General features: G+C 49.5%; 5 protein-coding genes across 5 annotated transcripts; 3 read left to right on the top strand and 2 right to left on the bottom strand.

Annotated features, from left to right (window-relative positions):
* The first annotated feature begins 181 nt into the window (after positions 1-181).
* Positions 182-4423, top strand: PV10_00499 (uncharacterized protein). The gene is made up of 3 exons (XM_016364586.1): positions 182-391; positions 444-3721; positions 3774-4423. Exons 1-3 carry the CDS (start codon positions 284-286, stop codon positions 3823-3825), a joined length of 3438 nt encoding a protein of 1145 aa, XP_016228235.1. The 5' UTR covers positions 182-283; the 3' UTR covers positions 3826-4423.
* Positions 4424-5479: 1056 nt separating this feature from the next.
* Positions 5480-8673, top strand: PV10_00498 (ATP-dependent RNA helicase DHH1). The gene has a single exon (XM_016364585.1). The coding sequence runs from the start codon at positions 5951-5953 to the stop codon at positions 7487-7489; it is 1539 nt and encodes a 512-aa protein (XP_016228234.1). The 5' UTR covers positions 5480-5950; the 3' UTR covers positions 7490-8673.
* A 99-nt stretch (positions 8674-8772) lies between these two features.
* PV10_00497 (uncharacterized protein) lies at positions 8773-13278 on the bottom strand. Its single transcript, XM_016364584.1, has 2 exons — positions 9380-13278; positions 8773-9273 (listed from the first exon to the last, which is right to left on the bottom strand). The coding sequence occupies exons 1-2, from the start codon at positions 12979-12981 to the stop codon at positions 9051-9053; spliced, it is 3825 nt and encodes a 1274-aa protein (XP_016228233.1). The 5' UTR covers positions 12982-13278; the 3' UTR covers positions 8773-9050.
* Positions 13279-14189: 911 nt separating this feature from the next.
* On the top strand, positions 14190-16681 carry PV10_00496 (uncharacterized protein; the record flags this gene model as incomplete). Its single annotated transcript, XM_016364583.1, has 7 exons — positions 14190-14341; positions 14438-14639; positions 14692-15490; positions 15555-16043; positions 16103-16176; positions 16228-16251; positions 16295-16681. The coding sequence occupies 7 exons, from the start codon at positions 14190-14192 to the stop codon at positions 16679-16681; spliced, it is 2127 nt and encodes a 708-aa protein (XP_016228232.1).
* Positions 16682-16721: 40 nt separating this feature from the next.
* PV10_00495 (uncharacterized protein) lies at positions 16722-18174 on the bottom strand (the record flags this gene model as incomplete). The annotated part of the gene is made up of 2 exons (XM_016364582.1): positions 16722-18028; positions 18078-18174. 2 exons carry the CDS (start codon positions 18172-18174, stop codon positions 16722-16724), a joined length of 1404 nt encoding a protein of 467 aa, XP_016228231.1.
* Positions 18175-18970: the final 796 nt, after the last annotated feature.

Raw genomic sequence — 18970 nt, 5'->3', positions numbered from 1 at the left:
CCATATTTTTCCGGAGGCCATCGGCCATGTGAATGGCTGCCACGGCAGCCTGACGTGTGCCTGGGGAAGGTGCGGAAGGCTCCAACGCGTTCCACGACTGCACTGAACGCGCCTACCCACTTTATAATATCTCGTATCAACAGAGACAAATCTTGCCTGCTACGATTTCACCATCGGTGCGCTGCCACCCCAGCAACCTCGCGTCATTCTCTACAGCATGCTCATGTGTCTCTCCGTTGCGATCTCCCTGCATCTTGCTTAGAAGCAAGCCCATCAAGGCACCATGGCGCCCTCAAAACGCCCGGCGCCACTTGATCCTGACGACGACGACGACGGATTCCACGAAGATCAGTCTAGCCATCTATCTGAATCCACCCCAGGTTCGGCTGCGGTAAGTTCACTGCTGTGGTATCTGCATTAAGCCTAATATTTTCCCCTTACAGAACAAGAGAAGACGAATTAGTGATGTGTCCTCGAATCAGTCTGAGCCAGACAACGGCAGTACTCCGCCCTCCGATCTAGATTCAGACGACGACCTCGATAATTCAGAAGATGAAGCAGCTGCAACTCAAGCTCTTCGTGCCAAAGCTGCCAATCAGAAAAACAAGGGCAATGAACCAGCCGAATTCGGTATCCTCGAAGCCGTCGAATTGAAAAACTTCATGTGTCACGCCGAGTACTTTTTCAAACTGGGACCCCTCATCAACTTTATCTGTGGCAAGAATGGAAGTGGAAAAAGTGCTCTGCTTACAGCCATCACTCTTTGTCTCGGTGGCAAAGCATCGGCCACCAACCGCGGCGCTCGACTGCAAGACTTCATCAAGGAGGGTGAGAGCCAGGCTTCCATTGTGTGTGTGCTGAAAAACCAAGGCGAGGCCGCATACAAACCTGAAGAATATGGCAAATCCATTCGGGTCGAACGCCATTTTTCTCGCACTGGTACTGGTAGCAGTACATATAAAATCAAATCCGAAAAAGGTCGCATCATTTCAACCCGCAGAGCAGACCTAGAGGACATTTGCGACCATATGATGTTGCAAATCGACAATCCTATGAATGTACTCTCTCAGGACCAGGCCCGCCAATTTCTTTCCTCGTCAAGCCCGGCGGAAAAGTACAAGCTTTTCATGAAAGGCGTGCAGCTGGAACAGCTGGACCAGGATTACAAGCTGATCGAAGAACAATCCGAAAATATCAGAGCCAAGATTGAAGCCAAACTCCCAGATTTAGAACCCCTGAAAAAACAGATGGATTCAGCCAACACCAAACTTGCTCTTTCAAACAAACATGACGGCACTTACCGTAAAATCCGTGAACTACGTCGGATGCTTGCTTGGATTCAAGTCCAGGATCAGGAAAAAATTCGTGATGAGTACCAGCACGAGATTGACGATGCAAATGCTAAGATTGCGGAGGCAGAACACAGGGCTGCTGAGCTCGATGCCCTGTTTCAGCAAGCCGACCAGGAGGCAACGAGGGCCACCGAGGCTTTCAATTTAATGGTATCGCAACTTGAACTCGCGAAGGATGAGAAGAAGGAGCACAAGGACAAGATTGATAAAATTAAAAGCGATGTCTCGGCTGCCTTGACGGAGCAAAGAGCAATTCGAAGCCTCATTACAACTACCGAACAAGAGATCGCCTCGACACTCGCCGAAATCAGCGCTGAAGAGACTCGGCTAGCTGAGTTGGATGGTGGCGGTGCGGCGGCTCGAGTTCACGACTTGCAACAGGCCCGAGACTCTTTAGACGCTGCATTGGACAAACGTAACACACACCTTCAACAAACACCTCAGCTGACCGAAGCTCTTGAGGACGCCCGCAAATTTATGAACGAGGCAAAAGAAGCAAAGATGGCCCAACAAGAGCGATGCAGTCAGCAGAGGGATATCCTGAGACAGATGCAACAGAATCGGAACTCGCTCGAAGCAGCATTCCATCCGAATATGCCAAACCTGCTGAGAGCTCTGAGTCGCACCACCGGCTTTCAGCAGAAGCCTATCGGACCCTTGGGAAAGCACGTCAAACTCCTCAAGCAAGAGTGGTCATCGATCCTGGAAAAGTCCTTTGGCAGTTCGTTGAATGCTTTTCTTGTCTCCAACAAGCGGGATGAGAAGCTACTAAGCGACATCATGAGACAGCAAAGATGCGTGACGCCGATCTTCATCAGCAATACTCAAGCGATTGACACAACATCAAAGGAGCCAGATGCCCGTTTTGACACTGTGCTTCGAACTTTACAGATAGACGATGAAATGGTCAAAAAGCAGCTCGTTATCGCTCATGGCATAGAGCAAACCATTCTTATTCCCGACATGACTGAGGCTTCAAGAGAGCTCTTTGCAAACGGTCAACCATTGAAAAATGTTCGACGATGCTATTGCTTCAATCCTCACTCCCGACAGAGGGGGTTTGTGCTTATGTACAAAGGCAGGGGTGAGGCTGCCCAAGACCCGATCCAGCAGTATGATGGCTTGCCCCGTATGAAATCCGATGTCGAGGAAACGATCAGGAGGCAGCAGGCAGCCGTGGAGGAGTCTCGAGCTCAGTTGCACGAGCTTGAAGTTAATCACACAGATGCCCAGGCGAGGGTGTCTGAAGCCGAACACAAGCTTGGCCGGCATAAGAGGGAGTCGAGAGAGCTCGAAATTGCAGTTCAGCAATGTCAAGATCGAATCGAAACCCTGCAGGATGCAATCAAAGATGACAGCGTCCATGATGGGAAGTTGGAGATTCTCCGGCAGAAATTGGAAGACGCACGCGAGCAAAAAGCGATCCACGGGAGTTCGTTTCAAGATACGGTGACTCCTGTGGATGACCTTTCACGGTTGTCCCGAGCAGCACACGAGAAAGACGAGATACTAGAGAAGCAAATCAACCGTGTCAAAGAAATGGTCGCAGAGGCACAGATCGCGGCGCAGAAGGCTGGAAAGAAACGAGCGCACGACCTAGGAGAAAAGAATGCTGCCATGGCGCTAATCGAAGATGGAAGAGCAGACCGGGCCTCTCTACAGCGAAAATTGGACGAGCATCTGGAACAGCTTGCCAATTATGTGGAACAAGCTAGCGTGGTCTGCGAGCGTATCAACATTCCACCAGATGCTACCTATGATGCCCTGCACAAGAAGTACAACCGGCTGCGCAGTGACTATGACGCTTTCCAGGCCGAGATTGGAGCCAGCCGCGAAAAGATTATCTCTGACGCAGCCAAATACTCGGAAATTTACAACAAGGCGAAGAAGGAAATTGAGAATCTAGAATCACTGCGAGACCAGCTACACGACTCACTAACGGAACGTAAGGTCAGGTGGAAAGAGTTCCGTGGTCACATCACCGCTCGGACCAAGACTCAATTCACATATATGCTCAGCGAGAGAAGCTTCCGCGGCCAGGTCATCATGGATCATCGGCAGAAACTCATGGATATTCAGGTGGAGCCGGATATCACCAAGCGGAGTGGCGAGGGACGAAGTGCGCGTACGTTGTCGGGCGGCGAAAAGTCATTCTCACAGATCTGTCTCCTCCTCGCCATCTGGGAAGCCATGGGGTCGCCGATCCGGTGTCTTGACGAATTTGATGTGTACATGGATGCTGTCAACAGGACCACCAGCATCAATTTGTTGATTGAGGCAGCTCGACAAAGTATTGGCCGACAATTTGTCTTGATCAGTCCGGGAAACAAGTCGGACATTAAGATGGCCAAGGATGTCACTGCGGTAGAGTGAGTTGCAACGGAGGCGTATGCTGAGCTATTGTCCGCTAACTCATTACAGGGTCGCTGCTCCAGAAAGAGGACAAGCAAGACTGGCGTTTGCAGCCGCATGATCTCGATCGTGATTGTGACCGAGAGTGGGACTAACAACAGCAACCACAAAGTGATCATAAGGACTGCAAAGGATGCAGACCGAGCAACCTCATTTGGATACTTCCATGTTTGACATCAATGTTGACACCATAGCACGAACCATGCTTGATGTATGACAGACGTCGCCCGGACCATCTCACCGTATCCGGCTAGTTCTACAAAGACGGGTTATATTTCATTGAGTCGGCGCCAGTCATGGTCATGCGGTGTAGCAGCTGACAGGAGGCTCGCGATTGTACGCTCGATCATTAGTGGTACAGTGCAAGGGGCCTAGGTCAAAAGGTTGTCCATGCAGTGCAGGATATAGTGAGAGCACGATCAAGGACAATGTTGCGTTGGATGTGTGTCTGTGTCAACCTGAAGATGATGAATGTTCAACGAGAAAACGACGACGATGAATTGGCCATGTCCACTGATGTTACGATTCTAGCCACGTTCCTGCTTGTCTTACACGCATGTCCTCCTTACCAAGTGCAGTGCAACTGCCAATTTCTCTTTGAGTCGTAGAATTGCATTTTGTTGAGGAGGATTTCGGGTGCTTTTAGCCCTCCATCGTCCTTTGTGGACATTATCCCCCTCGAATATTATCCCAAGTATCCTCACAGAGGTCTTTTCTCTGTCGAATATCTCTATACCACGACTGCGACGAAGAATATCATTATATCCAAAGTTGACTGGATCGACAGACAGACCGAGCTGGAAGAAGCTGAAGATGTCGACTTTAGCGAATACCCGGCTTGCATGGGATGTCCTTGACATGGCAAGGACGCAGCAACATGATGCTTGTCGGATACGACATGAGCACCGCCCAGCATCTGTGCTTAATTCCAACAGACCTAAGAAGATTCGAAACTGTGGCTGCGTACCTCCATGTGTTCGAGGCAGGTATGAACGGTCACCAGATCAAGGCGTTTGATAGGCGGTCTTGCTAATTCAATGTGTGTCAGTTGTGCATGCAAAAATCGCAGGGGCCCTGGAAGATGTCCTCCGACTTGCGTGTGTCCATGCAACTAGATCAAGAGAGCTGTACGCTTGAAGGGGGTGAGATTCGACGAGGAGGAGGAAGAGGAGACAATGCTGGAAGCGCATCAAAGAGACATGGAAGCAGTCGATCCAATAGAAGTTGGAACATGCGAGGGACCATTGACCAACACGAATTCATGTAATGTTTTCCCACGACAGATTGTCCAGGATTCGATTCTTTACGGAGTCAGGTAGCCAAGTTGGTTTCTCCCTGGCGCACCTACCGGACTTGGAAAGATACTTAGGCAGACGTTCAGGAAGGAGCCCTGGACCTCGTACCTGCATCAGGGCTCAGCATGATGACTTATGTTAGGAAGGTGCGTGTTGTTGTTGTTGTCGTCGTCGTGGTTGCCTTCCAACATTGTCTCTCCGGCAGCTCCTGCCTTTAGAACCCTTTGGAACGCTTAGAGATACTATATCTTTCACTAAATGGAAAGTGGCGGCCAGGCTTGGCATGGCTTGAGAGTCACAGAGGCATGTTGCCTGCACTGCCGCCTGATTGGCTGAAACACCACCACCAAAACCGCCTCCTCCACCTTCCATTCATCAATCCACTCGTATTTGTTGCCGCACCACAACCTCACTCCAGACCACACTCATACTTGGACATTATTCCTCCCACGTTACTTATTCAAGGCCAAATCGCTAATTGACTCTACTCACAAGATCCTCGGACCCCAACATCTCTAACATCTTCCCGTTCCTGGCCCTCATCTTCACTGAGTGTCTGTGCCTACTCGAACCTACCCTCGGCATCCTTCACACAAAGAGCCCGAGATCAATCACTTGACCACAAAACAAACCCTCGAACCCCACCTCGTTCATACAAAACCCGCACGGCACTCGACCTCCTCGATAGCCATCTTCTCCTCAATCTGCTTCAATTTGACAGATCATCTAACTCACCCTCGCTCTTCTCTCCAATTTTCTTTTCAAAACACACAAGCCGCCTACGATCACTCTTGGGTTGGCACGCCAAATCACACCGCCTCCCTTTGGCCCGGTCTCTTGTTCTCACTCCTGCCCTACCCATACCATCCTCCATACTCCCACGTGTTCACAATGGCAGACGCTTTAGCGAGCCAGCTAAACAAAACCTCCCTCACCGACGGTCCAGATGACTCAAGCTGGAAACAAGGATTGAAGATTCCCACCAAAGATGGAAGACAACAGACAGAGGATGTCCTCGCAACAAAAGGACTCGAATTTGAAGATTTCTATATCAAACGTGAACTCATGATGGGTATCTTCGAGGCTGGTTTCGAGAAGCCCTCCCCCATCCAAGAAGAGACCATCCCCGTTGCCCTGACTGGTCGAGACATTCTGGCCAGAGCAAAGAATGGAACTGGCAAGACCGCCGCCTTTGTCATTCCCACCCTCGAACGAATCAACCCCAAGAACCCCAAAACTCAGGCCCTTCTACTCGTCCCCACTCGAGAACTCGCTTTACAAACATCCCAAGTCTGCAAAACTTTGGGAAAACATCTCGGTATCAATGTCATGGTCACAACCGGTGGGACAGGGCTTAAAGATGACATTTTAAGACTGGGAGATACTGTACACATCATCATCGCTACCCCAGGCCGCATTCTTGATCTGGCCAGCAAGGGCATTGCAGATCTTTCTGAATGTTCCATCTTCGTCATGGATGAAGCCGACAAACTTCTCTCTCCGGAATTCACCGTCGTTATTGAGCAATTACTGTCTTTCCACCCCAAGGATAGACAAGTCATGCTCTTCAGTGCCACTTTCCCCATGATTGTCAAGCATTTCAAAGACAAACACATGCGCAATCCCTATGAGATCAACCTCATGGACGAATTGACCCTTCGCGGTATCACTCAATACTATGCCTTTGTTGAGGAGAAGCAAAAGGTTCACTGTCTCAACACTCTCTTCTCCAAGCTTCAGATCAACCAGTCCATCATCTTCTGCAACTCCACCAACCGCGTCGAGCTTCTGGCGAAAAAGATTACCGAGCTTGGCTATTCTTGCTTCTACTCCCATGCCAAGATGCTGCAGCAGAACCGCAACAAGGTCTTCCACGACTTCCGCGCTGGTGTCTCCCGCAATCTCGTCTGCTCTGATCTTCTTACCCGCGGTATCGATATCCAAGCTGTCAATGTGGTCATCAATTTTGATTTCCCCAAGAATGCTGAGACTTATCTCCATCGTATCGGTCGTTCTGGTCGTTTCGGCCATCTTGGTCTCGCCATCAATCTCATCAATTGGGATGATAGATTCAATCTTTACAAAATTGAGCAGGAGCTGGGCACCGAGATTCAACCCATCCCACCATCTATCGACAAGAGTCTTTACGTGTACGATAATCCCGAAAATATTCCTCGATCAATGCCACCACCAGCCCAAGCGAGACCATCCTATAGCAGTACCAACGCAGCCTCCACCTCTCACAACGGTCAAGTACAGAGCCAGGCTCAGGGCCAGAGACGCCCACAAGGCCAGTCTAATGGATTCCCCCAACAATTCAACAACCAGGGTCGTGGCGGTTATCGCGGGCGAGGCCGTGGTCAAGGCACCCGTGGTGGTGGTCGTGGCGGCCATCAACCTGCCTTGCCTGTTGGTCAGACGACTCAGTAACCTGTTCGTCTACTTATCCGATATGCGATTTTCTTTTGTCATTTTCATGGCGTTATTTTCCATGCTCACGAAGGTCTATGATATGCGACAATGCGACAGCTCGGAGTTGAATCATGGCTAGCTATGAGATCTGTACAACAGTGTCGTACAGCTTAGTTATTTTCTTCTTTGGGTTGGGCATAATTTCTGAATGGACGTTTGACGTGGAGGTGAAAGTGTCCCTTTCGAGCACGGCTTTCACTCTGCGGCGTTTCTTCCTTTTCCAACACGGCGTTCTTTCTTGGGAAGGTACGGACATGACGTACTTACTGGACCGGACAGACAAACAGGTCAGGCGTACATGCTTGAAAAGACCGAATTCGCATCTCTAGGGGTGTGTAGAGTTGCCCGGCGTTTTCACTTTAGGAATCCAAGCTGGTTCCAGAAGTCCCTTTTTCCCACCCACCACCAACACTCAGGGTGTTATCACAATCTTCCGACACAACCCAATTCATCCTCATTGAGTCAGCTCTCTTCTTCCCGACCTCACTTCTTCAAAGTCGGCGCAATTTTACTTTACTGGCAGGTGACCAGAAAAGTGATACCCCTTTCACCTGGCTCATTATTTCACAAAACCCAATACTCATCGCATGAACGTGGCATCATCGATTCACTACCAAGTCTCTCCGGAGACTTTATTAACTATTCCAAGCGGGAATCACTCACGAGACGGTGCAGATTCCGGAGCATCCATCAAGAGTGCTATACTTAACAATCCCGTGCCATCAAAGCTTCAGTGTGGACAGATCGTCACATCACTGCAAAGGTCCCCGCAGAAGCAAAACACTCAGAAGAAAAAGCCAAAAAAAAACACAGGAGGAAGGCCGAGAGTCATGACGAGCTCTGGACGTGGCTGACTTCACACACATATGCCATGGTCCAGAAGTCCAGTCTCATATTGCAAATACCTTCAGACATAGATGAGTTACCGGGATCGAGATCCACAGAGAAGGGAATACGGCTGGCAATCTTATCTAGGCATCATATGATGGGGTATATCATATGACAGTCATGGTTCATGACTAGACAACGTTCTTTGTATTGTGGTTCCAACCAATGGCAGGTTCAGATAGTTGTCACTTCCTTTGAACCTGGTAGTGGCTGGATGGAGCCAACCAAAATATAAAAGACATTCTTTCCTCTGACCTGTGTTCTTCTGACTTGTTTTCCTACTTGAATCGCGTTGTTCACATTTCATTGGAAGTAGACCCTGCTTGATCATCTGCGCTTACTTACTTGTAGGATTGTGGTAAAACAAGGCTCATGATTATTATACCCTATGCAAATCTGAAAAGACAGACACACAAAAAGGACCCCTTGGCCCTCCCTGAATCTGGACCATGACCTGGTTGAATCTAGGAAGTCTTCCCCTTAGTCCATTCCAATCCAACTCAATCCAATCCGAATCCGATGGATCAATTCGCTTCATTCCATTTTATGTTTATTGCTACCGTGGTCCATGGCTCACGGGTCCAATACGCTGACCCAACCTGACCAACCCAGCCAGATCAGATCAAATGAATCAATAAGTCAACCTCTTCTGCCCACCACCACCGCCCGAACCTACATTTTTATGCGACGGTTTAGTATACGAACAATACCGATCTTTGATAGACACGACTTCGTAGATACCCTCGTCACTAGCGCGGATGATCTTGGAAAATTCGTTGGATGTGTCGTGTCGCGTTTCGAGGATCACTGGTTGTTTGTTACGGCCTTTCTTTGCGTGTTCGGATCGTGTATATCTAGAAGGAACAGAAATATGTCAGTTAGAGATCATGAGCTTGTGAATGTAGAAATGGAAACAGAAATGAAAAGCCGAAGGGAAAAGGGGGAATGGTGGAAACTTACGTAAATTCAAAAGGCGGTGTTCCCGTAAAGCTGAAATGAATATCAACTTCACCACCTTCATGGATATCACTGATGAGGGTTTTGCCACGACCAATCTCCACCGTTGGAAACGGACGGATCGTCTTGTGAATATCCTTGCGTGCTCGACATTTACCTCGACCCATGGCACTGTCGCTGACGCCGGTGATGATGAATTCGCCAGGTGCTTCAGCCAGACGTTTGAACTCGGTGTCTGAAACCTTGGCTTTTCGGTCCCGGCCTTGAAATGTGTAGTAGACTTCAAAGGGAGATTGGCCGCTGAGGGAGAATGAGACGTATTCTCCAACGCAGAAGTTTTCTTGTGATTGGAGAGGGGTTATCGTGGGTGGGGAGGTTACTTGGATGCGAACGGAGGTGGAATCATGGTCAATGATGTGTTCGCATCCGCGTCCGTCTTTGATGGAGCGGATGGAGATGCTGTGTGTTCCTAGTGCGAGTGAGGCGCGTGAGACTGGCCACGTGTAGGTATTGGTCTGGATGTCTCTCTGGCGGATGATCTCGGGCCGTCCGGATTGTCCGTGGTGACGGATGGCAATCTCGACGCTGAAGGGTGGTGTACCGGTCAAGATCAATGGGATACTCTCGGTCTCTTGGCCGGACTCGGTTAGGGATGGGTCATCCCTGCAGTAGCTGTATACCTTGCCTGGGTGAGCAAAAGCGGCTGCTGGAGGAGCATAGACTTGTTGCTTGACCACCATGGGCTTGAAGCTCTGTTTATCGCTGGAGTAGCGATCATCTGCAAGCTCTCGGAATGTGTAAGTATACTCGCCCGGTTTGGCAGTTTCGAGCTTGATGATTGCATTGCTGTTGACAAAGTTGGCAACTTTGTTGCTGATGGAGGGAGATCCTTTGATGGGTTCGAATTTTTGTTGGTAGCCTACGGTGAAAGGAGGATTTCCAGTGAGTCCAACTGACAGCACAGACTCGTCACCTTGACAGATAGGTGCTTTGTGGAATTCCTCTCCCTTTTGTTCCCCAAGAATATCTTTGATACCGAGGGCAGGACGAGGTATCCAGCTGACTTTGAATTGGTGAGCCTTCTGGTCAACTACACCTTGACATTGATCATCGACAGCCACGATCTCGTAGGTGCCAGGTTTTGTAACGCTGATAACGGCATTAGCGTCTCGGAAGTGCTGAGCACTGGCCATGACAGGATCATCCACGTTCTGGATCCGAACAGACCATGGCGCATTTCCTTTGAGGCGAAGAGGGATTTTGACTTCCTTGCCTTCCAGAGCAAGGACGATTCGCTTGCCTGCAACATCACCAAAGGATGCAGTTGGCCGATCGGACCTGACTTCAAAGTGCCGTTCCTCTTTCAGTGCTGTTCGACATCGAGTCTTGTCCTGGACCCCGGTCAAAATCACAGTATGACGGCCGCCACCTGGCTGTTCTGGAAGATCAAGGGTGAGAATTTCTGTTTCCGAATGGACACTGTGCTTCTTGCGTTTGCCAGCATAAATGATCTCATAGTCGAGATCCCATGGACCCTGTCCCACAAATTTGACTTGAAGTGATAGAGGACTACCCAGGCATTGCTTAGATTGCGACTGGGCTCCCAAGAAAGATGCGGATGCTGGTGGGTTGATGTCTTGTTTCAAGGTGAGTTGTCGATCCTTCAAGGAGACCGATCCATAGACCTTGTCTCTTATTTCTTGAAAGTGATAGCTATAGGAGCCTGCTGACCTCTCTGATAACTCAATCTGGCCTCGCATGCTTGGGAATTCCCTGACCTCAGGACGAATCTTCCCTCGATGTTCGACATTGTATCGCACGGTGAAGGGGGGAGTTCCTGTAAAGTCGAGGTTGACCAACATTCCGATTGGATTGCCAGCGCACTTATCAAAGATTTCCTCTGACTCAAGAACGACGTCAGGTTCGGGGGGATTGAAGAGTCTGCAAGAAGACGGCTCAACGACCTCGCCACGACAGAACTGACTCTCAATTGAATCAAGGTTGTAGCGACCAGGTCTCGTGATTTGAGGACTGGAGCGTTCGGTCGTCATGTGGAATGTAAAATCTTCCACGCGTGGGATTTCCTGGTCGGTTTCGGGTACAAAAGTGTACCTCAGTTTCAATGGCCAATCACTTGAATGAAGCCTTGCTGGCGGCAGAACACGCACAGGCAAGTCCGTTGAACGGCCCTTGGGGATTGGGATCGACCGATCAGGACCACAGTCATGGAGCCTGACTTGAGGACGGTTGTGAACTGTCAGAGACTCGGTTCGAGGGCCTTGGGAGCCTTTCGAAGCATCCAAGGTGTAGAAGATTTTGTTACCAAGGCCATCTTCAATATCCTCAACGGTGTACGAGTGAGTGCCATTTTGATGCAAAGCTTCATTGATCTCAAAAGACTCGGTCGTCGCTTTTGTCCAACCCCTATGAGGAGCTTTGGGGTCGAGGACGGTGGTATCTTCCTCTGTTTGGGCTTGGAAGCCCGAGTCCAGAGACGGTTGGACATTTTGTACGTTGGAGCTCAATTCGCGTCCATTGACCGATTTGCTGTATCTCACCTTGAAAGGAGGAACGCCTTCGACTTTCAAGGAAACCCTGGTCAAATCTCCCGTACATCGGTGAGTAGACTCGGTCGATACTGAAGCCTTTGGGCATCCCACAACGGCGACGTCAAAGCTGCGCTTGCGTACATCAAGATTGGTCGCATCGATGACACGCTGTAATTGGTATAGTCCGGTCTTTTTGACCGTGTAATGCAGAGTGCGTGGAGTGTTTTTGGCGGTGCTTTGAGACCGGGCGTTGGCGGATTTCAACAACTGCTTTGCCTCCTGCTTCCCAATAATGATAGTTTCAAGCTCGTCGGTGTCAAGATCGTAGCGAGCCAATTCGATTGAAATAGGAGTGGTCTGGTTGATTTGTATAGGCAAGTCGATGTGGGACATGGCAGAGTCGAGGCAAAAAGCCTGCTTTTCCGGATTGAGGATGGCCGAGCCTTCTGGCAGGATGTGAATAATTTGCTTCCCCAGAATGATGGAAGAGTTGTGAAGAACGTCGGCAGGTCTTATTCGGCCGTCGGAGAGGGTGGCTTCTCGATCATAGGCCAACTTTACCAGGGCGCCTAGCCAGGCTAAGACTGGAATGGGTATGCGGAACATGGTAAAGACATCGACAACGAAATGCGAGACGACGATGGCCACGGTAGTCGCAAACGAGAATTCGAGCCATGGAATCTTCAACAAGGGCAAGACTGTGAAAAAAGTGGCGTCGAGGAACATCCATTTCAGAAAGTGCCATGATGAATCCTCGACGGTTTCAATGTGCCACCAGTCATAGCTCTTCCATGCGACTAAGAAAGCGTAAAAGCCGAAAACATAAAGACGTTGGGTTGGGGCATCGACGGCATTGGTGGGGACCAATGGAGAGACTGTGGTCCGCGGTCGAGAGTCATTAGGAACTCTGATGGGTTTTGTTATGGGAGAGGACCTGTGAGAGGAGGTGTGGCTTGAGGCGAAGAGAGGTTGAGGAGAGCCATTGGAATTTCTTGAACGGAATTCCGACCTGGGGGTGTTTGGGAAGGCCGACCGCAGTCGCGGGGTTTCGTTCATCGCACCATGCGGCTGGAGGGCGTTCTGAGTTTATATGATGGTATCCTCAGCCTTCCCTCCAAGGCCGCGATTGTAATGCTCGACAGAGACGGGAGGTGAACGGGAGTTGGTGCAAAGGCAAGGGGAACGAGGAAATGACGTCGTTGGTGGTTTGTTGTTTCTCAATTCCGTCCCGTAGCAACGAACGTTCTGCCTGCAGAATTGGAAATCTGGATGATTTGGTACGGAGAAAGGAGGCAAGGGACAACGACGGGAATGGGGTTCGAGAGTGTGGGTGTGAATGTTGTTGAGGACGCGTTTGAGTAGGCGGCAGCAACAAAGAAATGTTTTGTATATCCAGGATTGGCATGGAGGATTAATCGAATCGGTTAAAGTGGCAGAGGAAATCTTATTGGTTTATGGTTACTGCGCTGTCATTTGATTAGTTTCTCTTCAATTACATTCAATATGGGGGCATTGAGAGGCTTCTATTCACGCAGATCAAAGCCTAACACCCTAACTTTACATCTAAATGTGTACCTGTCTGACCGCAAATTTCGAGGCCATTTTGTGGTATTCACACGAGGTCTCACCCAACTTCAAGGAAATGCCCGTTGAGTTTAACATGATCATGACTACCTACTAGGCGTCTGCATCAGTCAAGGTCAATATTTCTCAAACAGCCTTTTTTCACATCTATGTCCTCTAGATGCCACTGGAATTCAAGGCTGAAATTTGAGTGTAACGACAAGGCTACAACTTCAGCCGACCATTACTTCCCAGCCGCATTAGTCTTGGCAATACGGCACAGCATATATTCATCTTGACAACCTCCATCTTAAGAAGCCGTCGTCCGTGGATGGCATATCCTTGAATGATACCCTCAGCCTTTCGAAACATCTGTCTTTCTTAGTACACATGCGGGAGGAGCTCACATATGCCTGAAGAGCCGCGGTAAGGCTGCCACGTATTTCGTTACACGAAAGATCGCCATCGGGCTCCAAGACTCATGCAGGCAGTAACAGTCTAGCAAACATCCTGGCCAATGACGGCGAATGAATGATGAATCCCAGTTTTTGAGATAAGCCATGACTTTGTCCGGTTCTGTTCTTTGATGCTGGCATCGTAGGGACGTGATCTTTGACGTCGACGATTGTTTTGGAGGCTCTCCAGTCGACAGGTCCATTGCCATCCTCTTGTTAGATATCAGATATCAAAACGGCACCAGCATGGATCAGAACACTCCACAGGCTGAACCTGACCAGGAGCACAAACCAGCTCGACGGGCCGCTCCTGTCAGTCATGTTCATCGGATGAGCATCAAAGAACCATTTGAGTCGTTGACTGAGATTGAGAAACTCTATGCCCATCATTTATCACGGTAGGTCCTGGGTTCTTTCATATATTCCTCCCTTCATAGCCAGCCTTGTTCGAAATCTTCCGTAATGGAACACTTCTGATTTCAGCCTTCTCTCAGCGCGGCATGGACTGGCGCCCGCATCATCCTTGAGCAAGTCTCTCCCGAAGCAAACGATATTTTTGATTTCATCATGGAATTATATCGATCATGTGACGGCGATTTTTACGCCTTGGTTCATCGGTTGTCGCTGGAGAAGACCGAAGTGGATTACTTCCTACAGTATGCAGCGGTGTTTCTGTCTAACATTGGAAACTACTTTGTGAGGATCTTTGCCAATTGTCAACTGTTACCATGAGCTCATTACACCGTAGGGACGAGGAGATCAGAAATTTGTCCCAAGGGTCAATGCCGACGTGCTGGAAAAGATGTCGACTGTTTCTGAGGCTGCAGGGAAGCTCTGGTCCAAAATCAAGGATGTAATTTATTCACGACCACCTCACACTCTAGGCTATCCATCCTCCGATAGCCAGAGCCAGTATTACCCTCCAGGCACAGACACCATAACAGTGAAGGAGATTAATCAGGTCTCGAAAACGATGGCATCGCTGGGGATTTGGCCTGAGAATACTCGCCTCAGTACCGACAGGTCCGAGACGGGAGGCAAGTCTTTGGTAGTACTGCAGGCATCTGTCGATCAAGGAAGTGAAATAATCCGACGAGCCGGCCCTGACAGTTCGCAAATCACCCTCCGGCGCGGTGACCACGGACAGACGCTTTCTCGCATGTGTTCTCACCTAAAGGATGCGCTCAATTACACGTCCAACGAGACACAAAAGCTAGTCATCGAAAAGTACGTCGAGAGTTTCACCACGGGAGATCTCGAGGCATATCGTGAATCTCAGAAGTTATGGGTCCAGGACAAGTATCCTGTGGTGGAAAACATGATTGGGTTTATCGAACCCTACCGGGATCCTGCTGGCATTCGGTCTGAGTTTGAAGGTATCGTCGCGATTGAGAACCCCGAAGAGAGCAAAGCTCTTCGAGAATTGGTGGAGAACTCGGATCAATTCATCCGATGTCAACCCTGGGCTCGTGGTTGTACCGACAATAACGGTAAAGGTCCCTTCGAAAAAGCCACCTTCGACCCACCGAGCTTTGCTAGCATTCACAGTGCGTATCCCTTCCATTTCCCCTTTGAATCCTGGCCATGTGTTTCCTGACCCTATGTCTGTAGCACTGACATATTGCTCCACCATCTTGTTTGATGGCATCAATCTCCCCAATTACAATGACATCCGTCAGACACATGGCTTCAAAAATGTCGTTATTGCTAATCGCATGGCGGCCAATTCCATCGCCAGCTCCCCTAATTCCTTTGTCCCGTCCCACGAAGCCCAAGAATTCCAGCGTCATCAATTCACCGTCTTATTTTTATGGTTGGTGGTCCACGAGCTTCTTGGACATGGCACGGGTAAGATGATGATACAATCTTCCGAGGATGTCTACAATTTCGACATCAACAACCCGCCCGTGGATCCACTAACGGGAAACCCCATCGAGAAGTGGTACAAGCCTGGCGAGACATGGACTGGAGTATTCGGCGACTTGAGCACCAGCGTCGATGAGTGTCGATGTGAGCTTGTAAGCGCTTGCTTGATGGACAATAAAGAACTGCTCTCCTTGTTCGGTTACAATGACGAGAGTGACCTCAAGGCAGACGATGGTATGACATTACTCCTCTCATAAAGAAGCTGTGCTGATATTGTCCGTGCACTACACCAGTGACATATTATTTTTATATGCAACTGGGTTGGTCAGGTCTCGTCGCGCTTTCAAACTTCAACATCGATACCAAGGTGAGCAGTAGTGTCGCTGAGACTCGATGCACGCGTGCTAATTCTGTGCAGAAATGGGGCCAAGCCCATGATCGGGTATGTGAACCGCATATTGCTGACAAGCTCACTGACTTGATAGGCCCACTTTGCAATGCTTCGTTGCCTCCTTGCCGATGGAGGGGGTTGCGTAAAAATCGAACACGACCAAGAAAATGCCCGGTTGAAGGTTGTGGTTGATCGTAATCTCATCATCTCAAAGGGTAAAGTTGCCCTGGAGAAGATGCTTCTGAGGCTACACATGTACCGGGTAACTGCTGACATCGATGCCTGCCGACCATACTTTGAATCCTTGTCCAAAGTTGAAGAAAACCACTTAGGGTGGCGAAAAACCCTCATGGCCAAGACGTCACCTCGTCTCATCTATGTTCATGCCAACACATTTCTCCATGAGGGGAAAGCTGTGCTCAAGGAGTATGAAGCAAGCAATGCCGGTATTGTGGAGAGTTGGTTTGACCGAGCAATCTGATCTGTTGCGATGACCCAGGATGATCCTGAAAGCAGAGTCTTTAGCCGCGATCCAAAGATATTGCAATCACCTGTAAGATCATCTGCATGAATGAGAACATGACACCAAGACCACCAAAGATCAATAAGAGCCAAAATGTGAGCCAGGCAGCTGAATCCCGCTTGTCCTTCCAGAGTTGTTTCCAGGTCCGTGCTTTGGTATTCATCAATACCTGATGAAGAACCTTGAATCTATTGCTGTAAAGTGGAAAGTCTTCGCATGGGTCATAATTGTCACGGTCCTCGTTAGCGGTGAGATCACAATGCTCGCGGCTGCAGAGCTCGTTGAGCAGAACGTCTTGTTCTCTCTTAGAGCAATCTCCAAACGGACGGAGCCGTTTGTACATTTTCCTGGATCGTTTATCCTGGCCGAAGAGGACACGATATGACAGCAGTGTTTCGCGGAGCAGGTCTCGTATATCATCCTGACCAGCCCAGTATTTGTTATTTACAGTGGAATCACAGCAGGCGTATATCGGAGTATGTCTCTCGGTCTTCGATTCTTCGTCAGACGTTGCGGGCACATTGAGAAGACAAAATGAAGGAAATCGATAGAGATAGATGATGCGGTCTTTGTTGTTCAGCTCGAGGTGGTGAGAAAGCACATCGGTCCACTGTATGCGGATTCCACCGACTGTAGATAGCATGAACATGTTTAGCGATGCCGGCGAGATTGTAGGTAAACAGTTGTAGTTTGGTGATGATGACAGGGCTGCTGTTGTCCCTTCTGTGGCTTGACTTTCCCGCCTCAGCTCCAATCGACACTGCGGTGAAGATGGCAACAGGATTCCGAAACCCATGATCACCTGTTGGAGAGACCTTTTGCAACAAGACTGGTCCTGCCGAAAGGAAAGCTCATTCTCGCCCTGAAACCCGTTCCTCTCATCTGAAATGGCAAGCTGTCCTGGTGGGCAGACGCCAGTCTCTGCTTTCCAAATCATGGTCTGCCATCCAATGACTGAGAATACCACTTGCCTCGCCTGGAACAAGTTTTTTCTCTCCTGGTCCAGTTGAAAAATCTCATCTTTAATGAGAAGGTCAATGATTGTGTCGATCCGAGTATCTGTGTTGGTGCGGAGATGCAGAGCGATCCTGTCCCATAGATTCAGGAACTGTGGCTGCCAGAGATCATTGTCATCATTGTCATAATCAGGGATAAGGTTGACTAAACATGGACGGAGACTCGTTATTTGTTCAGCGACCCAAAACCCATACCATGTCATGCTTTTCGCCAACTCCCGAGAACCAGGGTTAATGGCTTCAATCAGTCGATAGGAGGCATCTGGCCATGAAGTTGCACGCTTGTTTCCTGCACAAATTGCGATTAGCATTGGCTGGATCTGACAATGCGCACGCACCTTGTCGTTTGCGACGTTCAAGTCTAGCTCTAAATTTACCGAAGGGTGGCAAAGACCTTCGATTGTCTGTTCCTTGTCGTTCGATTCGAGGAGACATGTGCGCTACGGACGAGGCTGACAGCAATAAAAGGGATAGACTGCAGATTGAGTCGCCTGTACATAAATGGCGTGCTTCAGCCGGGTGGCGATCAACTTTATACTTGAAGGAGTATGAGACTAATGGATGGTATTCTCATGCCTGCGTGTAGCTGTATGAACGACAGAGGCAGTGCAGCAATGCCTAGACGCTCGCTACCCTGTAGGTGAAATGAAGGCTGAGACTTCACATCTCGAGGCTAAAGATCATATAAAGTACCACAGGTCGTAGTTCTGGCCCGAAGAGTGTCATACGACTTTTTAAGGCAAAGGGAAGCCTGGCAGAGCGCCCAGGGTATATTCAGGCCGCCAGTGGCCTTCTGTTAGTTGGCTTATCGGCGGAGGGTATTGTGATCTCGTCTCTTCATCAGGTGGTTCCTCACAAGGTATCCCGGGAGCTTTTGTTACGCCCTGCAGAGCCATGGATGCCAAGTAACCCATCCTCGACAGAGTGGAGAGTGGTGGTGCCTAGTTTGCTTCAGATAGGTGACCATTGATCAGGCTGAACAACGACCCATGGACACCGACACAGAAATAGTGGTAGCCGCCTGCGCTATCAAGGGGACGACAAATGGATCGAGGCTTATCAGCCAAAGAAGGGAGCCAAGAGCTCTTAACATGATCGACCAGGGCCAAAAGGTCTACGGCCCCCTGGGGCCAGTAATGCGCCGACAGCTGTCGCGGGGTGAGTGGGAGTTGATAGGCCCTTCAACTCCAAGTTGTGCCGCATTCTGGGATTGGGCTTCAGCGCTTGCTCT

Source organism: Exophiala mesophila (assembly GCF_000836275.1).
Source record: "Exophiala mesophila strain CBS 40295 unplaced genomic scaffold supercont1.1, whole genome shotgun sequence".
Taxonomy (NCBI): domain Eukaryota; kingdom Fungi; phylum Ascomycota; class Eurotiomycetes; order Chaetothyriales; family Herpotrichiellaceae; genus Exophiala; species Exophiala mesophila.
The sequence above is the reverse complement of the archived record's forward strand: the minus strand, read 5'-3'. Positions and strand labels throughout refer to the sequence as shown.

Excerpts from the sequence above, each read along its gene's own strand:
- PV10_00499 (XM_016364586.1), top strand. The coding sequence starts at position 284 with ATGGCGCCCTCAAAACGCCCGGCGCCACTTGATCCTGACGACGACGAC. Across the intron at positions 392-443 it reads CCACCCCAGGTTCGGCTGCG|AACAAGAGAAGACGAATTAG; the intron begins GTAAGTTCACTG and ends TTCCCCTTACAG. Across the intron at positions 3,722-3,773 it reads AAGGATGTCACTGCGGTAGA|GGTCGCTGCTCCAGAAAGAG; the intron begins GTGAGTTGCAAC and ends AACTCATTACAG.
- PV10_00498 (XM_016364585.1), top strand. The coding sequence starts at position 5,951 with ATGGCAGACGCTTTAGCGAGCCAGCTAAACAAAACCTCCCTCACCGAC.
- PV10_00497 (XM_016364584.1), bottom strand. The coding sequence starts at position 12,981 with ATGAACGAAACCCCGCGACTGCGGTCGGCCTTCCCAAACACCCCCAGG. Across the intron at positions 9,274-9,379 it reads ACACCGCCTTTTGAATTTAC|ATATACACGATCCGAACACG; the intron begins GTAAGTTTCCAC and ends TGTTCCTTCTAG.